Raw genomic sequence first — 24,230 nt, 5'->3', positions numbered from 1 at the left:
TTAGTTTATCCAGAGGAGTGAGACAATGTTGTCCCCTTTCTCCCTATTTATTTCTTCTTTGTGTGCAGCTACTGTCAACTTTTGTATGTGAAAGTGGTATTCAGGGTATCCGTGTAGCAGATCGAGAAATATTTATAAGTCAATTAGCAGATGACACCACCTTATTTTTGAGAGATGCTTCCCAAATCCCTATAGCCATTAATTATATAAAACTGTTCTCTGAAGCTTCAGGTCTTAATCTAAACATAAGTAAATGTGAATGAATGTCTATTAAAGATTGTACAGCACTCACTATTTATAATATTCCAGTTAAATCCGAGATTACATATTTAGGCATTATGATAACTAAAAATCAAGATAAAAGATGTACATTGAATTTTGATCCGGTTATAATAAAAGCCCAAAGAAGATTCAATGCATGGTTGCAGAGGCAGAATACTGCTTGCTAAGGCTTACATACTCTGCACTCTCTCTATATGTGGACAACAAAATGTGTAAACCAGTTGATAAAATCCTGTTTAATTTTGTTTGGAAAAACAAAATCCATTATATTAAGAAGTCTGTATTAATGAACACGTATGAGCATGGTGGGTTGAATTTCCTTGATTTCTCTTCTTTGAACAACACTTTCAAAATTAATTGGATTAGAAAGTTTTTGTGTAACCCAAACTCAATCTGGAATTTTATCCCCAATTACTATCTTTCCAAATTAGGTGGTCTCCCTTTCCTATTGATCTGTAATTATAATATTGCTAGAATCCCTTATAATTTATCTAAATTTCACAAACAGGCATTACTTACATGGTCATTAATCTTTAAGCACAATTTCTCCCCTCACTGGTACTTCATTTGGAACAATCAAGAAATTTCTTGAAAATCTTTGTTTTTTAGTAGTTGGTTGGAGAAAAACATTCTGATTGTTTCCCAGTTATTTAACTCAGAAGGGCTTCTTTTAGGTTACGAAGAATTTTTATGCAAATTTAATTTTATTTTGGTCTATATATAGCTAATTTTGCCCTTCATTGCAAATGTTGAGGGGGGAGATTTTTTTTACTTTTATAACTCATCTGTTTAAATTATATTAAATTCTGCATAATTAAGGGCGTGGACACTTGAGTGACTAGGTGGGCGTGGCTTCAGCAGTCAGCTCCCGCCTTTTAACACCAACGGTTGACGTCACGGACGTACGTCCATGTTTTTATCTGATACAGTTTACAGTAAGCACTCTTTTGTGAGCGAAATGAAGCAAACATAACTAAGGCTGTTTTACATTTGAAATACACATTAAGATTAAATATTACACTGAAAAAATAAGTTGAGCTCTGAAATTTCATTAAATTATTATCCAGAAATGACAACAGGATTGTTTTGCATATAACAATTCCGCTTTAAATTGTGCTCTAAATAGCAAAACTTATGGTCTGAGAAAATAATTTAGCACAAATAATGATGACTGATGTGAACCTGATTCATCTGATGGCTTTGGAGCACAGACGGTAAAGACAGACATGATGATGAACTCGTTGATAAAACAGGTTTGATGACATACTCTTGAAGCTCTGTTCTATTTTTCTAGTTATGCCAAGATCTAAAATATTTTATCAGGTATAATCGGATATATATATTGGGAACCAATGCCCTAAGTACGGAGCCCCGCACATGACATGCAGGGAAAAATGTAAGGCTAAATCGAGTGCATGATTTACTAATTCGTTCCCTCGATTTGCTAAATCGTGCACACAATTTAGCAAATCGAGGGAACGCAATAGTAAATTGTGTGCACAATTTATTTTTTCTCGTCATGTGTGGGGCTCCGTACCTAAGGCAACATAGTGTTTGCATTGTTAGTGGAAATTAACATTCATATGCTGTAAACTCATACCATTATATTTCCCATATTTCCATAGTTCCCTATAGAACAGTTTCTCCCGCTGCGATGCTGACACTTTTGGAGAAACTCCCGTTTACTGTGTTACTGAAACCTGATTTCTTCACATTTGTGTAGCTGCCTAAATCAATGGTGCTCTAAAACTGCCAAAGGGAGGAGCTGATCGCTATATAAGGTGGCTTAGAGTGCCATTTCATAAGAATTTTCTCTTTCAGCAAAGGGATTCTCTCTTCGCTGACTCTGCCAATGTCCACAAAGGAGGAAGAAGCTCAGCCTGTAGAAGAGCCCTGGCATTGGAAGATCGGAAGTTGGCACTGAAAAGGAGGGATTTTCCTGACATGGATTCATCGATGACAATCTCCTCCTCAAAAGCACCATAGGAAACTAAGCTGATTGCAGCAGATGAGGGGTGCTGATCCTCCTGATGATGCGATGCGGGGAGAATGGATGTCACTCGAGCCTGCTGTCAGAGACACCGTTTCTTTCTCTTAGGAGAGAATGGAATTGCGAGAGCAGAGCAGGGAGGACCAACCTTCTTTAAGGAAAGATAACCTCAAGCAAAGACTGGCGAGACTCCTTTTCTCACAGTGAGAGCATGATGTCCCTAAAGCATGGCACACTGCGATTTTTTAAAAGTCCTTCAGGATTCTATTTGTCAGACTGTATGAACACTGTGATCATGTCACAGTGTGGGATCTCAGTTTTCATTAATGTCAGACTGTACGACAGTCAAGACGCGTTAAAAACAGGAGCGTGCAAGAGAACTTGTCCGGAGTTCTACATTATCAATCTATACACGTTCAGTGACTGCGCGTAGCATTGCACGTGGGTCTGTAAATGTAGGCTATCATTAAAAGTATATGAATGGCAGCAATATGGGACAGACATGAAACCGCAGCACAACCAGTGTTTATCATGGCAAAGGCAACTAAACTAACTAACGATCAAAGACTACAGGTTTTAGCCTAGGATTACAGGAATCTATTAGGATTGTCACAGTTTGTCTCAGGCGACCAAATCATGGCCAAAATTGCAGTGTGAGCCGGGCTTAAGGCAGTGGAGGATCTCTGCTTGAATTCGTCGGCCCTAGAAGATCCCACCCATGGTCTCCTGTTCCTCCCGTCAAACGCCTTTCCATGTTCCTGCCAAAACTCACCAAAACGTGGCACAAATCACTCCACTTCGGCTGCTTTAACCACCGCTAAAGACCGAGGATACAGTAAGCTCCCCCGATTGCTGCCCACCTGAGCCCACCATTGGCCCTTAGATTAAAAGCCCTTGCAGTGCACCCATTTAAGCCCTGCAGGATGACATTGGCCTTGCCCAACAGGGCTTATGCAGTGGCCGGCCGGGCTGGCTCATGGCTGCATACGATGGCAGTGCTCTTCTCTGAAGCATGAACGAGTCTGGCCAGGACCTTTACACCTTCAAGAAGCGGTGCAAAGTGATTGACCTGTCTCTGCGTGCCACCAAGACAATGGCACAGGTAATTGGCAATGCTATGGCCAATTTAGGGGTGCTGGAGTGCCACCTTTGGCTGAATCTTACAGGGATCAGCAGAGCTGCAAGTTTCTATCAGGCATTCAACTGGGACTGTCCTTCAGGAGGAATGTAGTTGCATCCAATTTGGGTTGGAGAGCTCTGTTCGAAGGCAACTCAGCGTTATGCTCCTGGTCAAGCATGCATATCAACTGCGACAAGATGATGGCAGTTTGCCTTGCCGTGAAAACTTCCTGGACAGACTGTACCTAGAAGCAGATATGCTGTCCAGAAGCAATGTAGCTCCATGAGAATGGAAGCTACTTCCTCAAACAGTTCAAATGATTTGGTCAATCTTTGGGAGGGCAGAGGAGGACCTCTCTGCCTCAAAAGACAACTCTCAATGCCCAATTTATTTCTCAAATCAGCGAGACGCCCTGGCCCACAATTGGCCCAGCACCTGCCTGTACACCTTGCCCCCAATGGCCATCAGATGGGTAAAGGAAGACAAATTCTCAGTCCTCCTGGTGACCCCACTCAGGAGGAATAAGACATGGTACCCAGAGTTGATTCAGCTGCTATCAGCAACCCCTGGCCACTACCACTAAGAAAGGACCTTCTCTTGCAAGTGAAGGACATGATTTAGTAACCCCGGCAAGAGATGTGGCCCCCTTTAGCCCATCAATGGGACGCTGTACAGCTCTTAAGGTCTAGAAAACACTTAAATCAAACTTGCATTGTTTTTGAGAAAACAAATGTCAGCTTCCATCTTTATTTTTAGTAATTTACTGTGGAGAAGTACTGATCCATGGTACAGAAATATTGTCACAAGAAATATTGAATGTGAAATTTTAATGAGAATAGATTTGTAATACCAAGTTGACTGGCAAACAATTGCTTTATTTACCTTGATCTGGCAAGGTACATGAGCAAAACAAGCTTCTTTACTTGTATACTTTGGCGTTAAGACAAAAATGTCAAGAAAAACAACCTGCAAACAGTCACATTTAACAACAGAACTGATTAATACGGTACAACTGTAAGAAAAGACCTTCAGATAAAACCTCACAAAACTCAATACGCTCTTAGCAAAGTGTTAATCTGATAACAAAACAAATCCACTAATCAAGATGTGCTCAAATCAAAACAGGTGACACAAAAATCAGGTCATTCAAACCAAACTGCTAAAAGGTATCATGTCTTGATTAATACTCTGTCCTTCAGATCAAATCTACAGTTTTCATAATGTGACTTTTTTTTTTTGCTTTACCGCAAAGCTACCTTAATCAATCAACATTTAACCATGTGGATAAATGAATAAACTCAAATATAAAAATTAAATCTACATAATAGAACATAAGGTGTAAGTGTTTATTCCCATTCCTCATCATCTGCAGCCGCTGCTGGGCTTGGGGTGGATGCTTGTGGTGGCTCATTTGTTTTAAAGGATCCCCCCTAAATGCAAAAGTCATGGAGACATGCATCAAATTACAGCAAATTAAGTTCAAAAATGGGGTTTCAGGCAGTCAAATGAGAAGTGATATGCCATACCTTCCGAGTGTCTGTAGACGCAAACACTTTTCCACGAGGGTTGAACCCTGTTGTCCCATGAGCACTGAAAGCAATTTCCTCCAGCCATTTGGGAACCTCCTGTTGAGCCTGGGAGATTACAATTTATGGAAGTTTTATTAAGATCCTTGTATAATGGACATTCCCGCACAGAATCTGCAACATTTATCAATAAACATTCCATTTGATTTTATTTTTGAGCACATTAAATATGGTAAACCAATGTTTTTTGTAGAAAGTCAAGCAAACACATTTGAGCATTGACCAAATTTAATGTGCTGTTTTCGCATTGCTCAATATTTATATGGATAAAAATCCAATTTATATCTGTTCTTCATATGAAGTTATTTTATAATAAACATGAAAATACAAACCCCAGACAGAACTTTGACCAGAGAGCGAGCTAATGGAGTGTCTGACTCCGGGTTAAAAAAGGACACGGCACGACCGATGTTCCCGCAGCGTCCAGTTCTTCCAATGCGATGGACGTATTCATCGATGCTGCTGGGCAGGTCGAAATTGACAACATGCTGGACCTGCTCAATGTCCAGGCCTCTGGCAGCAACAGACGTGGCCACCAGCACTGGACACTGGCCTAAGCGAAAATCACTTAAAGCCTTTTCTCGCTCTCGCTGTTCCCGATCACTATTCAGAAAAAAGTCAATTCAATTAAAAGCATTTGGACAGGGAGTATTTGTAACAACAACAAGCACCTATAACTTGGGCTGGGTATTGTAAAAAAAAAAAAAATTGTCCTTATCGATACCTTGACTTTGAAAACGGTTCATTAATGATACTTTTTTGATACCAATTTTATAAACCCATTTTAAATCAAGATTACATTTTCTCGCAGCTTAGGAAAATTAAAAATTTAATTTAAAAAATTTGAATATTCTCAAAGATCAATCAAAAAAAGATTAAAAAAAACAAAAAAAAAACAGAAATGTTCAACCTCTGTGAGGTTCAGGTCAATCAAGCCCATATCATAATATCATGGTCATCAAACCACTTTGTGGAAGTGGTTTGGCTCGGTGGGCAGGTGCTTAAGTCCTGCTGCAAACTGAAATCAACTTCTCCATAAAGCTTGTCAGCAGATGGAAGCATAAAGTGCGCCAAAATCTCCTGGTAGACGGCTGCATTGACTTTGGACTGGACGTGTGACTGGAGTAATGATGCTAAAAATTCAGCTTCGAAAGTCAGCTTTTTTGTTCCTAATAAACTTTTTAACAGCACTTGCAAGTGAATCTCAAATTATTTTGTGGGATAATATATTCTAAATAAATACATTTATTTTGCACCGGTATGTCTATCATAGGACAAGTTCATAACCCGCCCTGCCTCAGATGATAAACTTGCATTACTCTTCCATAAAAATGGTCCCGATTATGACTGTATATGAATTGTATATGATTTTCATGAGATTCAGCCTAATTTTATAATAGGTGATTACATGAGAAATGCTTTAGCATTTTTGTAGTGATTAGCTCGATATAAAAGGCTACTAATAACATTTCAGCAGTGATGGGCAGTAGTGTCACTAATAGTTTAACTACATTTCTCAGTAGCGTGGTGGTAGCGTTAGTTTTCCCCAATCAAAGCTGTGTCTTGGCATTTGTTGTCAAGTCACATTCAAATAGCTTGTGCAATATGATACTTTGGCCAAATAACAGAAAAAACTGAGTGCCCACATAGCAGCAGAAAACTACATAACCTGCAAGTTCATGAAAATGTAAATTATATTCCCGTACTGTCTTCGAACATTCGCTGATCAAAAACTTTGTATTTGAACTTGATTTTGGTGAAATGTTGTGACATATACAGCGATGCAAATAATCAGTCGTTCATTTGTAGTTCATGTTATTTCACAGTGCATTAACTTAAACACAGCTTGATTTTAATGCATTAGTAAATGTTGAAATTAACCCTATCAAGTCGATTAACGCGGATACGCGTTTTGAGTCATTTTCTCCTGATAACCCCGAAAAGAACTTAAATTACACTTTCAGTTTTAATCGTACAGATAAGAGCAATACATCAATCGAATCTGTAACGGGTCTACTTTTTTTTGGATACAGACATAATAACAACAAAACTTTGTGCACTTATAAAATAAAGATAACAAACAAGGTGTGCTGTCTGCAGCCTTTGTCTGCGCTGATCTTCTTTTACAAACACGTCATTAAAATGAACTGTAACTCCGTGAATACTCAACGAAGAGACATGAGAGATATATCTATAGAAAGCTTGACATGTCTATTTTTAAACTAAAGTGCCGCCGAAAACAGATATTCTGTGATAAAGTAATCCATATGAAAACAACGCGATATCTGTTTTTCATGTCTCCCTTCATTATATCTAATGTGACCACGCCCCCGCGCTATTCAGATTCAAACTGAAGCGCGCGGCTTGAATACGCCCATAACAGAAGAAAAAGCAGCGAGACTGTTCAAGTTTTTTTTATTTTACTGTTTGCTTCACGATGAGAGGAATAACACATAATTCACCCCAAAAAGATGTGATGTGGTTGAGGATTTGAGAAATGGATTTCCTCAGAAAAAAAGAATGAAGCACTTTATTCAGCAGAGATCATAAACATGAGTAAGTCTCTTTTTATTTATTTATATACTTGTACTAGTTTTCACATAACGTGTAAACGTTTTACTAGTTAGACTTTTTCCAAACTATAATTCCTGACTAAATGTATAATCAAGTGAAACATTATGAAGTTTCAATAACAATATACAACACTTTACCCTTCGAAAGCTTGATGTAAATAATATAAATGTAACAAATAGATAACTGTAACAAATGTAAAAACAATGCTTTTCTTTCCATTTATTCCCCCTAAAAACCCAGAAAAATATTCTCAGCTCTTTTCAACATTAATAATAATGATGATAATAATAACAACAAACGGTTTTTTTTTTTTGTAGAAAATAAGATTGTTAAAAGGATTTCTGAAGGATTGTGTGACTGGAGTAAGCATGCCAAACAATTTGTTTGAAAGTCAGCTTTGATTGTTTCTAATAAACTGTTTAACTGCTCCCCCAAGTGGATATTAAATTATGTTGTGGGATAATTAAATATATTCTTAATAAACTACAAACATAAAATGATATACATTTATTTTGTTCTCACATTCTCTCTTGTAACTCTTCCCTCACAGTGGCACAGATGACTGAATGGCTCATTTACCGGGGAAGTCGTGGCCTAATGGTTAGAGAGTCGGACTCCCAATCGAAAGGTTGTGAGTTCGAGTCCCGGGCCGGCAGGAATTGTGGGTGGGGGGAGTGCATGTACAGTTCTCTCTTCACCTTCAATAACATGACTTAGGTGCCCTTGAGCAAGGCATCGAACCCCCAACTGCTCCCCGGGCGCCGCAGCATAAATGGCTGCCCACTGCTCCGGGTGTGTGCTCACAGTGTGTGTGTGTGTTCACTGCTCTGTGTGTGTGCACTTTGGATGGGTTAAACGCAGAGCACAAATTCCGAGTATGGGTCACCATACTTGGCTGAATGTCACTTCACTTTCATTATGCGGCTCATTATGCAGCTCATTATGCAGGCCTTTGTCTTCTCAGGTGTAAATCACAATGATATTCATGGTAGTTCACGCCCTCTCGCATATGACTTTTACCAACAAAAAGTGTCTTAGAAAATTTAAATCAATATATTGTTTTCTGTGAGTGAGTAAACAAGATGATTTTCACGTAATTTAGAAAGAAAAATTCTAGGCTACAAGCTCCAGTTTTCAAAAATCCCGGGAACCATTGTTCTCTATGTGTTTTTTTGCCTTATTCAAGCGTTTTAACATTTTTAGTTTTCCATTAACCACGCATAATATTTTTTTTCTCAAAAACACAATCATGTACATACATGCATTTCACATATTATTACAGCCCAGTTTGTGCTAATTACAGTGAGATTAGTCTTTACCCATTTAGATATTTATAAGAAACTGAAAAAAGCACAAATGTCAAGGCATGACAAAACTTCTCCAGGCCCCAAAAATACCCTTAGACTCCAGAGGGTTAAAATTAATAAATGCTTCAGAAGTATTGTTCATTCATAGTTCAAGTTAATTACACTTGTTAACTAATGTTAACTAACCTTATTGTGAAGTGTTACCATTTACATTTATCAGACGCTTTTATCCAAAGCGACTTACAAATGAGGACAATGGAAGCAATCAAAAACAACAAAAGCGCAATGATATGCAAGTGCTATAACAAGGTCTCAGTTAGCTTAACACGGTACACGTTAGGGATGGGTATCATTTACATTTTAATCGATACTGCTTACCGATAACTATTGATTCGGTTATCGATAATATTTGTTGCAAAAGTTATTTTATTACTGATAAACTTTAGCAACTGTATTAATGTTCTTCAGTCAAGAGCAGGGAGTTATTTTTCTCTTTTGTGTTTTATTTTAGTAACATTAACCCTCTGGAGTCGATTCCCGTGTATACGCGTTATGAGGCATTTTCTCCTGATAACCCCGAAAAGAAAAAATTACACTTTCAGTTTTAATCGTACAGATAAGAGCAATACATCAATCGAATCCGTAAAGGGTCTCTTTTATTTGTATACACGCATAACAAAACTTTATGCACTTACAAAATAAAGATAAACAAGGTGTGCTGTCTGCAGCCTTTGTCTGCGCTGATCTTCATTTACAAACGAGTCATAAAAATTAACTAACTCCGTGAACTCAAAGAGACATGAGAGAGATATCTATAGAAAGCCTGACATGTGTACTTTTAAACTAAAGTGCTGCTGAAAACAAATATTCTGTGATAAATTAATCTATATGATAGATAGATAGATAGATAGATAGATAGATAGATAGATAGATAGATACACACACACATGCCCCCGGTTTCACAGACAAGGCTTAAGCTAGTCCCAGACTAAAATGCATGTTTGAACTGTCTCAGCTGAAAATATCTTGCTCTGACATATCTTAACAAATGTCAGTGTCATTGTTCTGTGTCAAGATGCACACCTGTAATGTTTTCTTCCAAGGCATTTTTGTAATAGTCGCTTTAATATCTTAATTTAACTAAGGTCTAGTCCTGGCTTAAGCTAAGCCCTGTGTGTGAAACCAGGCCTTTAAGTTTTACACAACGTGTACACATTTTACTAGTTACTTTTTCCACACTATAAATCCTGACTTAATGTATAATCAAGTGAAACATTATGAAGTTTCATTTACATCTAAATGTTCGACTGTACTACTAGTATCAGTGCCAATCACAATAATGTTAATAATGTAGTTTATCATTTAGTTTATTAGAGAGCTCATAAACAATATCCACTTTGGAAATGCTATTTATGTGATGTTCATTTATATAGATTTCAACATTACACAATACCAGTCACTACCAGTTTGCTAAAGCAGTAATATTGTGAAATATTTTATATAAAATAACTGCTTTCTATTTTAATATATTTTACAATTTATCAAAAAATAAAAATAACACCGGTAGAATAGAAAAAGAACAAGCTAATGTTAAAAGGCCTTTTTTGCTTTGGTTAATTGTATAATAAAAAAAGTTGGAAAACTTGAATAAACAACTAAACTGAACTATTAGGCCTGTCTATCTGCTTGACTGACAGTTGTATTCAGCGCCGCCGCTCCCACCATGTGCATCACGCACTGTGCGTAGGGCACCAAGTGCTGAGGGGGCACCAAAAATAGCCTAATGAAATTTTTATTTAAAATGCCGGTATTATTTCATTAGCCTATAGAAATATTAGGCACATTTTAGCCATGTATATGTAACAAAAAAGGGGGAACAAGAAAGATATTTAATAATTGCTCTAGTCTAGTCAGCTTTTCAGTTTGAAAGCTATAAAGCTGAATGCAGAGGGCCAGAGTGACTGGTCCAACATAAACAGTAGTTTGAGGAGTCATGAATGTAGCTCAGACCATGCCCAGTGCATGTTTAAATGGAGAGAACTGGACGTGCGTTTACAGACAAATATGACAATAGACCACCAGGCACTGACATTGCTGGAGGCAGAAAAAAGAAGCTGGCAAGATGTTCTCAAACGCTTACTTATAATAACCCTATCTCTTGCCTCAAAGAAGAGGCTCTTCACAGTGTCTGTATGAGCCAGACAATGGCAACTTCTTAAAGGAAGTGGAGCTTTTAGCCAGTTTTGATCCCGTGATGGAGAACCACCTGACCAAGATAACTGATGAAAGCTCCCGAACGCATTATCTTGGACAGCAGACACAAAATGAACTGATCCAGATCATCTCCACCAAAACATTACAAACAATCCAGACACCGATTCAGGAAGCGAAATATTTCTCCATTATTCTTGACTGTACACCTGATATAAGCCACAAGGAACAAATGTCCCTCATCGTGCGAATTGTTGATTTGGTGCCAAAGCCAAATATCAAGGAGTATTTCCTTGGTTATATGGAGGTGGTTGAAACAACTGGCCTGAACCGGTCTACTGTCCGTCTAGACAAGTTGAAGGAACTCAGCATTCCGTTTGATAATTGCCGCGGACAGGTCTACGACAATGGAGCAAACATGAAGGGGGAAAAAAGAAAGGAGTTTAGGCCCGACAGCTACAACTTAATTCGAGGGAGTTGTTTGTTCCTTGCGCAGCTCATTCGATTAATCTTGTCATAGCTGATGCTGCTAAGTCGTCCAGGGATGACACTGGCTATTTTGGCTATTTGCAGAAGCTATTTTGTTTCTTCTCAGGAGCTACACAGCGATGGGGCATCTTGAAAAAACACGTCAACCTGAGTGTGAAATCATGGAGTGATGTGAGGTGGGAGAGCAGGCTTAAGAGTGTCACAGCTGCCAGAAGCCAAATTAAAGAAATCAGAAATGCGCTCATCGAGGCTAGGCAAACTGTCAATGACTCAGTCGCAAAAATAGAGGCTCAAGCCCTAGCAGAAGAGGTGGCATCTTTTCTGATCTGTTCTGTTGTCTGGTGTGAAATTCTTACGACCACTAACCAAGTAAACAAGCTTCTGAAGACTAGTTCAATGCAGCTTGACATTGCTGTCAGGCTCATTGACAATGCCAAAACCTCCCTCTCCAGATACAGGCACTCTGGAATTGCTAAAGCAGTGTCATCTGCCAAGGAGCTTTGTGAGGCCATGAACATAGAGCCAGAGCTCAAGGAGAAAAGGCTCAGGAACACAAAAAGGCAGTTTGCATATGAGACTGCTGACGAGCCCTTCAGTGATGCCCTCAAAAGGCTTGAGGTAACATTTTTCAATAGTGTAGTGGACTCAGCTTCGATGTCACTGCAGGAGCGTTTTGAGACCATGACCCAGGTCAGAGACAAATTTGGAGTGGTGCTCGATTTCAGCAGAGTGCACGGAGTGTCCAAGGAGGACTTACAAAAAAAATGCATTGAAGTGCAGAAGACACTGAGGGAGGAAATTCTGATACTGATGGACTTGAGATGGTTCAGGAAATCATCAACCTTCCCCAACTGTCCCCACAGACAACTGCCTTGGAGTTGCTCACATTTCTCCATGAGAATAGCCTTCAAGAGGTGTATCCAAATCTCTGGGTTGCTCTTAGAGTTGCATTAACTCTCCCTGTTACAGTTGCCTCCGCTGAGTGAAGTTTTTCAAAACTAAAGCTCATTAAAACATACTTGCGTTCAACAATGGGGCAGGAACGTCTAAGTGGTCTTGCTGTCATCAGCATCAATGGTGAAGTGGCTCAGAAGCTGTCATAAGATGACCTAATTAGTGATTTTGCAGCGATGAAATGCAGACGTGTGGTTCTATAGAGCCTCCCAAAAAAGATGGAAATGCTTGATCCATACAGAATAGCATTATGGCTCCCTCAAAATGTATGTCTTTGGTTTATTTTGACAACATTTGGTCTAAGAAGATTTTGCACTTTACTTGAATGTGTGTTTTTAGCTGTTACATAGCCTACTGTGTTTACAAAGTAAGTAAAGTTGTGACTTTTAGTCCTCTAAATCTTTGTTTTATTTAAGAAGCCTGACTATTCTTGTTTGTACTTATTGATTATTTAATTTAATTTATTCTAATTTATTTAATTTATTTAAGTGACATTGAATTTGCAAAAAAAAAAAAGTCTGGATTATTTTGATAATTCTTTTACTTTGCTATTCTGTTTACTGTTTACAAAGTCAGCAAAGCTATGAAGATTTTACTTTCTCTTTTTAGTGTTCTTAAGTTTTATACTGTGATGCTGCTATTGTGTTATTGGTATTGAGTTATGTTTGTTAATAAAAAGTTAAACTGGCAAAAACAAACGTTTTTTTTTTTTCTCGGGGTCGGGTTGGGGGGCATCATAAAGGAATTATGCTTAGGGCACCAAAATGGCTAGCAGCAGCACTGGTTGTATTGATCACTGAGAGAACATTGACTTTGTATGATGTTGGTTTAATACAATTATTATTATTATTATTTTAATAGCTTGGATGTACTAAACTACTTTTGCCATGTTGCTGTAGCTAAGCTTGCTATTGGGTTAAAGGAACAAAAAAAAAATTCCTAAACCTGAACTTTTTTCCGGAGGTGGGGCGGGGCAGCACATGCAAGTCATGCAGTGACTGTGGCAACTTTAACATTTGAAAGGATCCTATGGCAAAGTTATTGCTTTCTTTATTCAAACTGATTTTCTTTTTCATGAATATATGGTTGACCTGAAGAATGAAAGCTGTATCATACACTTGGAAAATTATGTGCTATATCATCGCTTATCGACACTAGAGTGAAATTACACTTAACTCACGAGATGAGACAAAATACAGTTACTTGGTTCACTACAACGTGACAATATTTTAACACACTTTAAGAAATGTTCAAATGACAAAATGTGTGTCTTTTAATTGCATAAAAGTAAAAATGCAGTTGTATTTAGAAATATTGTAACTAGTCTAGGGCTGTAATTATAATCAGTTTTGGTAATTTAAGTAATCTACTGGTTATTTTGACAACTGAGGTCTGTTTGTGTTACTAAAAATATCAGATTACTAAGTGAAAACCAGGCTTTAGTCTATTTTATATATAAACTAACAATGAGGCAATAATAACTGGTGTTGCAAACGTACAAATCTAGTGAGATAATGCACTGTTTTCCCAGATTGACTTTTTTTTGTATGCAATTCAAATTTTTTGGCATAATCAGAGGAAGTGTTTCACCTCTTTCATACATACAGCCTTTACTGGTAAATTACAGGTAAGTTACCATTAATAGACCATTAGTGAACAGGACAGTTAAAATATCCCAGTAAATATGTTCTGGCAATCATATCGTTTTTATGGAGATTACATTATGGTCATAATCATTGCTCCTCGCAGCTTTTTGTTGCGCTTCTCCATTCACCAGGGCTGCGACTCTGTAACTGGATACTATTAGGTGCGTCTTGTGTTTATAAGAGCAAAATATTCTGATTGGCTAGTAATGTTAGTTTGGTTGAGAGTGAAAGCTGCTCCTCTCATACCACTGGTAGGCGAACTCATGGACTCAAAAGTGAAGTTTGTTTTATTTGTCTAATCAATGTCAATCAATGTCTAATTAAAATCATGAAATATACAATGCACTATGAAATTATTTTTTTCTTCACCTTCTGTTTCATTGCTACCAAACTGTCTAATTATTTGAATGCATAAAAACAATTAAAATCTATTTTTTGAATCTGAATGACTCCACTGCCACAGCTCTGTCCATGATGGTGAATGGGAGGAGAGCCAGGGGGGTTTCTCCTGAAGTCCACTATCATCTCCACTGTTTTGAGAAACGTTTTCCTTCCTCAGAAATTCTGTGTTTTGTATAAAATAAATTCTGGGTATCAAATGAAGGCATTAAAAAATTTATTATTTTCATCTTTTAATCAAATATTAAATAAAACTTATATAACAAAGGATTTTATATTAACATTAAACCATTAAAGAAATATTGTCTAACTATTCCTTAAAAAAAAAAAAAAGTCACATTTTTTGTAACAGTAGTTGTAGTAGTTATGTACATTCTACTGAACAACAGTAATATATTTCAGGAATAATAATTAAAGTTAAACCAAACTTATTTTGATGGGTTGCCGTGAATACCTTTCTATTTCTGTGTGCATCTGATATGAGGATAGTTTCTCTCAAATGCTCATGAAGTGACTGAGCAGTTCTAGAGATTGTGTTCATGTACTCGTGTATTGAGGCTGCAGATGCTGAAATCTCCGCGAGGGTAACACGTGTTTCAGTATGCGTGTAGTAAACGAAATAGAGCGTCTGCACATTTCATTCACACAGGGACACAGAACATGCAGGATTCATATTTAAATAGTCTTTTTGTTACTCGATATTTACAGATACTAATCCATACCACGTTTTGATTTCATTGTAATGACCTTTTAAATTAATTCACACAAACTTTGACAAATTCTGTGACATTCTGCGTTAAACCGTAAATTCAATTTTTATGACTGGATTCTGCGATTCTCTCCACATCACGGAAATCATAGGGCCCCAACTGATTTAGGCTCATAAAACATGCAGCATTGCTCACTGACTTTAAGATTAACCCTTCAGGGATCAAGCTTTGGTACAGAGTGACAAGACATTTTTTCAAACTATGTTATTTGAAAATTGAAAATATCATTAAAAATGATCAAACTCAATACCCAACGCTATCTATAACGGATTAATATTGAGCTCAGAATTTACAATGCTTCGGAGACTGCTTTGTTTTTCTTCAACAGTACATGATCATGAACACATTATTACAGAAAGAAATAGAGAAAGGGACAGGAGGGAGAAAAAAAATAAAACCGTACCCATGGATGCTTGTAGTAGAGATCTTCTCCTGACAGAGAAATGTTACTATGAAATCAGCACTTCTTTTGGTTTCAACAAAGACCATTGTGCGTTCATTCCCTGTAATTGCAAACAAAGTGCCATTAAATTGACAAATTAGCTGATGACAGGAACCTCAAAGCGGTCAACATAAAGCTGTTTACAACCCATTTTCATTTTACAAGGCACTAAAATATTTTTGTGTAACTTTAAAATAAATAACTGAATAAACATCACAATCAGTTACTGGACACAAACTATTAGAAAATCAGTACCAAACCAGGGCTCCAAACTGCGACTAAAATGGTCATGTTAAAATGAAAAAACATTTATTCTATGCACCTAAAAACAATTTGGCGCCTAAGTTTCTCAATTTTTTTGTTTGGGGCCCTGCAAACTGGATGTACTGCATAAAGTACAATAGTAGCCTAAAGCGGTTCAAAAACAATATAGGATGCTGGGAGCATAATCATACAATTTATAAAACACACAGAAACCTGTCCAATTAATACATTTAGATTTTTATCAATTTACATCTATTTAAATTGATTCCAAACCCTAAAAAGAGACACATATTAGAAAAATTTCAAATATAAAGTATAAATTTAATCCATCAGTTCCTTAAAAGGTTATCGAATTGCTTTAGACTTATGAAAGCAACGTGGTTATGCTTCAGTAAGTGAATTGCATATGGAAATTCAACAAGCCCTCAATTTAAACTCATTAAATGTTTATGATTGTGAATGCACCTGTAGATTTGAGCACTTCAAGCAGCTGGTCTCTCTTTGAGTATTGGTCCACCTGAATGATAGTTTGCTCCACATCACTGCATGCTCCACCAACCACACCAACAGCAAGGAAAATGTAGTCCACCTTCAAAAAATCTGCTGCCATCCTATGATACAACACACAATTCATATCTCACTCCTGAAGCCATGAAAGAATCACTGAATAGAGACTCGCAAAACACATTTTCAAAACCTTGTCATTAAGTTGCGTGGACGACTAGCTGACTGATCGGTCTTAAACACGAGTTTTTAAGAGGGTGTTTACAGACTCATTCTTGTAGCTAGATTGTTCAACGAAACAAAAGCAGCACACTATCCCCAGGCCATATTTATGGAGCCCTCAGAACCGTATGTAAGTTGCCCTTTAAAGTGTGTCAGACCTTTGAATATCTTCAGGGTAGGTGGCACTGAACATGAGGGTTTGTCGATCCTCTTTAGGAGGCATTCCTGGAGATCCCACTAGCTTTCGCATATCCGGCTCAAAGCCCATGTCCAGCATTCGGTCTGCTTCATCCAGAACCAAATACCGCAGCTTACTCAGACCAACCTGACAAAGAAAAAGTTAAATAAATAATAAATATTATTATTATTATCATTATTATTAGTAGAAGCCACATTATATATTTATTAAATAAGTGGCGGGGAAGATTTGGATAAAATAAAATTACCTTTCCACGACCAATGATGTCAAGCAATCTTCCTGGGGTCCCACACAAAACATTGCAGCCCTTTAACACTTCTCGAATAGTGTATCCTGTATTTATACCACCATAAACCACCACAGGACGCACACAGGTCCTACACAAGATTCAAAACCAATTGTTATTTTTTAAACCTGGAAGCTACCAGTAATACAGAATGAATGAGTGTCATACAAGTTCAGTGTGGACTCGAAGCTAACAAGGAGTTGTGAATGTGAATCATGTATTGTATAAAATTCTATACAAATAAAGATGGTGACTCATAAAATCTGTATCCAGTGTTTCCCATTCATTAAGTAGACTAGTGTTGTCACGGTACCAAAATTTTAGTATTCGGTACCGATACCAGTGAAAATCCACGGTTCTCGGTACCAATTTCGGTACCAAAGCAAAACACAAAAACATGTTAATTTAAAAAAAAAAACGTTTTTGCACTAAAAATAAAACCAATGCCATTCTTTATACTTATTTACAATTGTGTTTAAAGTTTTTCTACAAGTTATATAATTATAAAAAAAACAGTAAACAAGTTTCACCCAAATTTAAATTTTCTTTTAATTTATGAAATTTAAACACATTTTATTTTTGGTAAATAAAAGGGATTTGCTATTAAAATTAAAACATGGAAGAAATATTGTGATTTATTTCTTTAAAAAAGAAAGTTTTATACATTTTTTCAACAGTAGTAGCAGTATCACATACATTTTACTAAATAATAGCAATATTTCTAGCACAATGCCTTTATGTAAAAATTACCTTTTTGGCCTAATGAATGCATATTTGTCATTTTAACTGAACTTAAGACTGGTGGTGATGCTTAAGATATTTTTGGTCATTGAGGGTTTCTGTAAAAAAAAAAAAATAGTAATAGATCATATTAATTATTATTAAAAGATAATACTGCTACTAATTCTACTATCATACTAATGTATATACAATGCACTATGAATTGATGAGCTGCTGGGTTCATGAATATTAATCACGTTGTCTGCGTTCGGTCGAACTGATTTGCTGAAATAGATCAGCGCCAGGCAATGAAATTGCCATTTGCGCATTAGCTCCGCCCACTATCGGAGAAACCGGTATGTCTTCTGCTTGTTCTAAATGAACTCCATTACTTTGACAGGAGAAGACTACAAAGAATAGTTTACATATAGTGTGTCGATTCAGCGTGGTAAGACTCTCTCTCTCTCTCTCTTTGCATGTGTGAGAAACAGCGCTATCAGTAAAGCGACGGTGAGTCGTGCACCTTCACAAAGAGTTTACAGAGCGTCAAATAAAGGTGCGCTGTGCGTCCATTGAGATGAACTGAAAAGTTCAGATCGCTTGATGGAGAGAGAACTCTGAAGCTCAGATGCTGAAATTAATGCAAGCGTCATGCGCTTCAGTCTATGTAGTAAACAAACCCGCACGTCTCTGCCATTCATTAATTCACACAGAGACGCGCAGAACACGGATTCATATTTCAAACAACTTTTGCGGCTTAACATTTACAGATACTGGTCCATATGGAGATCTGATTTAATAAATGTATGCTAACTTTGACAAATTCCATGACTGTCCATATTAAAATGTAAGTTTCATTTTCATGACTGGATTTTGAGATTCCGTCCTCGTTTTCTGCTTCGCGGAAATCATAGCGCTGAACGGGACCTCGGTACTACCGGTACTTAAAGAAACCTGGTACCGTCACATTTACATTTTTTTAGTACCGACTTGGTACCGAAGTACCGGGTCTTTTGACAACACTAAAGTAGACTGTAACGGCCTGCCAGAGATGATCAGATGATTACAGTATTTCACTAGATTGCTAATGAAACTGATTCATAAACCTGTTTTTACTGAAGCTGGAGTTTTCCATCAAAACAAAAGCTTAAAGGTGCAGTATGTAATATTAACTGCTAGCAGTTGAAATGGGTACTGCCGGCAAAATTCAAAGTAGCCTTAAGGGGGGTCGCACAGCAGACGAGAAGCGCCGCGCCGCCACCACATCTTTAAAATGCGAACACATTATTCTCTATGAGTGTACACACACCAGCGGCGCCATTCTGCGTCTGTCTGCGGTGCCCAGCTATGACTCAGGACACTGTTCAAATTTCTGCCGCGTCACAGAGAGCCATATGCACAATTTGTATTAAATAACATTTGTTTCAAATCGTTGTTCATAAATACCAAGATACCACTGCTGCATAATAATACTTACATTAGTTGTACAGCTTGAATAAAATGTAAACATGTATAATTAAATGTATAATAAACAGTCCTTCTAATCTTTTATTTTTCTCTCAAGACATTTAATAGAGTATTTGTCTGTTGTGATTACATTCAATGTTGTCAGCAGCCACCTAGTGGATTTACCAGCTCACAACCTTCACAACACACTTCAGATTATTTAAATAGCGGAGTAGTGGACCACAAATAGATGAAAAACTGATCAACGACGAAGGGAAATACCCAGAATTATATGCAACCAACCACAGATTCTTCAAAGACAACATCAGGAAGTCATAAACGTGGAGGAAGATCACATTAAAGTCATAGATTTTTCAGGTAAGATTGTCTAATTTTCGATCTAAGGTAAAATGTTCAATGACAGTGCTTGAAAACGTTACGAAATAAGCATACCTATAATAAAAATATACTGCTTTGTTTATATTGAGCAAACAAATCAGTATTAGTAGCTACAGAATTAGAAATGTTGAATTTGCTTATAATACAAAATTGATGAATGGCAAATCTAGAATGATAGTGATAATCTAGACTAAATTATAACACCGGGGTACTCAATAGGCAGACTCCGGTCCGCATCCGGACCCAGGCGCGGTTAAATCTGGACCGATGCCAAACACAACATGCTAATTTAATCATAATCCAAATAATAATTTTCAAAGGTGTGAGCAATTGTGATTCCGCCCTATTTATCTTTGAGGCGTCTACTCTGTTTGGCTGCTTCATCTTTGTCCAATCACAGTAGCTGTAACAGCGTCGCTATAGCAACGTCGTCACTACGTCACTCGCTCGCTCAAGGCAGCCAGATGTATCTACCGATCACATCTTCTGGACCAGGTGGGCAGGCGAACAGGCATTCTCACCATTTGCGAGCAGTGCAAATATCGATAACTGACCTTTTTTTCTTTTTTTTTTTGCTGACCGAAAGTGAAAATGGCGTGCTCAAAGTTGGCCGTTGATAAGAAAAGAAAAGTTGATTTTGAAAACCGTGAGTTTAAGAGTGAGTGGACAGAAAAATATGCATTCTTGCTCCCCGCGGGAAGCAGGAAACCAATGTGTTTAATCTACACCGAGACTGTAGCAATCATCAAAAGTGGTAACGTAAAACGCCATTATGACACCAAGCATGCACATTTTGAACAAAATTACCCTCAGAACACAGAGGTAAGGATCATAAAAATAAACCAGCTGAAATCATCCTATGAAGCTACAAGCAGTGTAATAGTTAGATCAGCCACACAACAGGAGTGGGCAATGGAAGCCTCACCAAGAGTAGCATGGGTCCTGGGAAAACACAAGAAATCCTTCTCTGATGCTGAAATAGTCAAGGAGTGTATGAGTGAAGTGGTGACTGCTCTGTTTGAAGGCACTCAAAAGGATGAAATAATCCAGAAAATAAGCCAAATACCCTGTTCTGATTCCACTGCTGCAATACTTGCTGATGATTTGCTTGAACAACTTCGCTTTGCTATTAAAAAAGCCAAATTCATTTCATTGGCTGTGGATGAATCCACAGACAACGCACAACTCATGGTCTTTGTCAGATTTTTTTGATGAAGAAAAGGGAGAATTTCATGAAGATGTTTTGGGTCTCACAAACCTCCAAGAACACACGAGGGGGGATGACATTTATGAAGCAGTGACACAGATGCTTAGAGATAGACCTGAAGCATGTTGTTTCCATTGCTACTGATGGTGCACCATGTATGATTGGGAGAGAGAGAGGGGATTGGTGTCACGCTTGAGAGCTCACCACCCTGACCTCATGGCATATCACTGCATAATTCACCAGATGGTTTTGTGTGCCAGCCTTGGAGAAAAGTATTCAGAAGTAATGACAACAGTCATGAAACTTGTCAACTATCTTAGAGCATCCTCTGCTCTTCAACATCATTTGTTGCGCTCATTTTTAAAACCCTCTGGAGTCGATTAACGCGTATACGCGTTTTGCGGGTTAATTTCCTGATTACGCCGAAAATAACTTAAATTGCACTTCCAGTTTTGATCGTACAGATAAGAGCAATACATCAATCGTATCTGTAAAGTGTTTACTATTTTTTATATACACTCGTGATAAAAACAAAACGCTATACTTTTGTAGAATAAAGAAAATAAACAGTGTGCGTTATCTGCCATCTCTGTCTCTGTCACCTCTCTTCACAGACACCTAAATGAAACAACCCGAATCTCAGCGAATACTTGCCTCAAATACAAGATAAATATATCTATAGAAAGCTTAAAATGTCTACTTTTAAATAAACAGATTCAAGTAAAAAACGAATAATAAATGTTTATGTAATTTGTATAAAAGGACTGGTCCAGTTTCTCCTGCATCGTCTCATTATAGATAATGTGTTCCCGCCTACCTCTTAGCGCGCTGTTCATATGGAAATGAACTGAGGTGAGCCAGGTAATCACGTACACGCCCACGAGAAATTACATAAAACGTAAAGGATCATCATAGAAATTTACTTTTTTCCTGCGCGTTTGGATGATGGCACGCTACACGGGTGAAGAAGCGCTTCGGATGATCCTGGACAGCGACGAAGAGGCTGCTTTCTCCTCAGAGGAAGAACATGACTCAGATGACGAATGTTTGCATTTTGAAGATCGTCTGGACCCAGCTGAGGATATAATTCCTGACGAGTAAGCCTTTTATTATTACTTGACTAAAATCAGAGCAAAGCATGTATTTAACTATATATTATGATATATGATGATGATATATAGCCTATGTAATTATATAATACACATATAATGCTATAGGCCGATATATATACATATCTTATATCTCTTACCAAAATTAACCATGCTTTTTTTTTGTAATTATTTAATTTTATATTTTTTTTTTACATTGTGGATTGTTTAGACTATTTTTCAAAATGCTGAAATTGTTTACCAACTTAGCTTGTTGGCGAATATCAGATGTGTTAAAAGTTTCAAAAGTGTTATACCCGGCTATTGGCGTTCGCGATCATCCGAGGTGTAAATGTATCATAAAGCTGCAAATGTCGCTGATAAGTGGGCCATCGGCAGACATACACGCGCGTCTATTCTTATAAGTGATGTAATGTTTTATCAGTTATGAATCCTCTGGTAATTGCTAACAACACTTTCAATTTTCTTTTAGGACTGTGGCTGCATCATCGGCAACGTGCATAACAAAGGGACCCGAGTGCGTGAGTTCGCTGGAAAAGCATATCGAGTAAGTGCACAGTATTGTAGTTTTATTATGCCTATGCCTAAATAATATGGAAACATTATTTGTGGTTTGGATGACACAATAAGCAAATCTTCCTGTATGGATTATTAGAAATTGTACTTTTGTTATGCCTGTATCCCACATGAAAAACTAATATTGTAATTTAGCTATAGTGAATACTATAGTGTTTTTGAACCATAGTGTATTGTACTGTATTTATTATAGTATTTACAACACTATTTCTTAATATATGTCATCAGTTTTTAACAACAATTTTTTTTTAACACTTCAAATACACCACTTTCATGTTTTACCTGCATCAAAAATGCTAATTTTTATTTTTATTCTTTATTTCAGATGTGCAAAAGAACCTGTGGCAAAGAGAGCTAAAGTAAATAAGCAACCCACTTGGTCATGGAAAACAGAGGATGATATTGACATGGCTCCACAGGCTCTGAGATTCCTGCCCACAAGGGAACCTGGACCACAACTAAGACCATGTGATGCACACACTCCCATGAGTCTATTCAAAAAGTTTTTTTCTGACACTGCTGTGACAACTCTGTGTCAAAACACCAATGCTCAGGCTGCCAGGGCATGTGCAAAGGGACATAAATATAAATGGACAGATGTCAGCATCAGTGAGCTGTACTGCTACTTTGGGTTACTCTTCTACATGGCAATGGTGAAGTTGAGTTCCATCACAGACTACTGGCGGCAGAACAATCTTTTCTCTGTTCCTTTTCCTGCCACAATCATGTCAAGGGACAGATACCGCACAATTTCATGGAATCTGCACATGAGTAACCCAGATGCAGACCAGGACAATGACAAAAAGAGGGGCACAGCTGAACATGACCGTCTTTTCAGAGTCAGGCCCCTCATGGACACAATCCGGCTTGCATGCAAGGCCATCTATCAACCAAGAAAAAATTTGGCAGTGGATGAAAGAATGGTGGCATGCAAAGCAAACACAGGAATGACTCAGTACATGAAAGCCAAGCCAACCAAATGGGGCTTCAAGTTGTTTGTTCTTGCGGATTCTTCAAATGGATATACTGCAGATTTTGCTGTTTACACAGGAAAGAACCACTTTCCCACAGGCCATGGACTTTCATATGACGCTGTGACATCTCTGTTGGACCGTACAGTTTTGGGCTCTGGGTACCATGTATACATGGATAATTTCTACACTAGTCCCAAGCTCCTAAGAGACTTGTTTGCTTTGAAGTTTGGTGCATGTGGGACTTACAGAGACAACAGGAAAGATTGCCCTCGGAATGCAGCTAACTCCCTCACCAAAAAATCTGTGAGGGGCTCCATCAGGTGGATTCGAGACAAAGATCTTGTGTTTGTGAAATGGATGGACACACGAGAGGTGTCCGTCTGCTCCACCATCCATGCTGCTTACACAGGAGACAATGTGCAGAGGAGGGCAAAAACACAAAATGGATGGAGGAAAAAGAGTTTTCCATGTCCTGCACCTGTGACTGCCTACAACCAGCACATGGGGGGTGTTGACCTGTCTGATCAGCTGTTACAATACTACAGTACACAGCA

At 37.8% G+C, this 24,230-nt stretch overlaps 1 protein-coding gene across 2 annotated transcripts in view; it reads right to left on the bottom strand.

Moving 5' to 3' along the window:
* Positions 1-4,104: 4,104 nt before the first annotated feature.
* The window catches only part of LOC132116490 (ATP-dependent RNA helicase DDX4-like), a 63,851-nt gene continuing 43,725 nt past the window's right edge, over positions 4,105-24,230 (bottom strand). For both annotated transcript variants that reach the window (XM_059525370.1, XM_059525371.1), the window contains exons 19-25: positions 17,207-17,336; positions 16,919-17,085; positions 16,500-16,645; positions 15,732-15,831; positions 5,311-5,581; positions 4,919-5,026; positions 4,105-4,822 (exon numbers count right to left, since the gene is read on the bottom strand). In XM_059525370.1, coding sequence (XP_059381353.1) covers positions 4,739-4,822; positions 4,919-5,026; positions 5,311-5,581; positions 15,732-15,831; positions 16,500-16,645; positions 16,919-17,085; positions 17,207-17,336 — 1,006 coding nt within the window. In that variant the 3' untranslated portion in view covers positions 4,105-4,738. The remainder of the gene's footprint in view (positions 4,823-4,918; positions 5,027-5,310; positions 5,582-15,731; positions 15,832-16,499; positions 16,646-16,918; positions 17,086-17,206; positions 17,337-24,230) is intronic.

The sequence above is a fragment of the Carassius carassius genome, chromosome 35, assembly GCF_963082965.1.
Source record: "Carassius carassius chromosome 35, fCarCar2.1, whole genome shotgun sequence".
Taxonomy (NCBI): Eukaryota; Metazoa; Chordata; class Actinopteri; order Cypriniformes; family Cyprinidae; genus Carassius; species Carassius carassius.
Note: the sequence above shows the minus strand (reverse complement) of the source record. Positions and strands in the feature narration are given on the sequence as shown.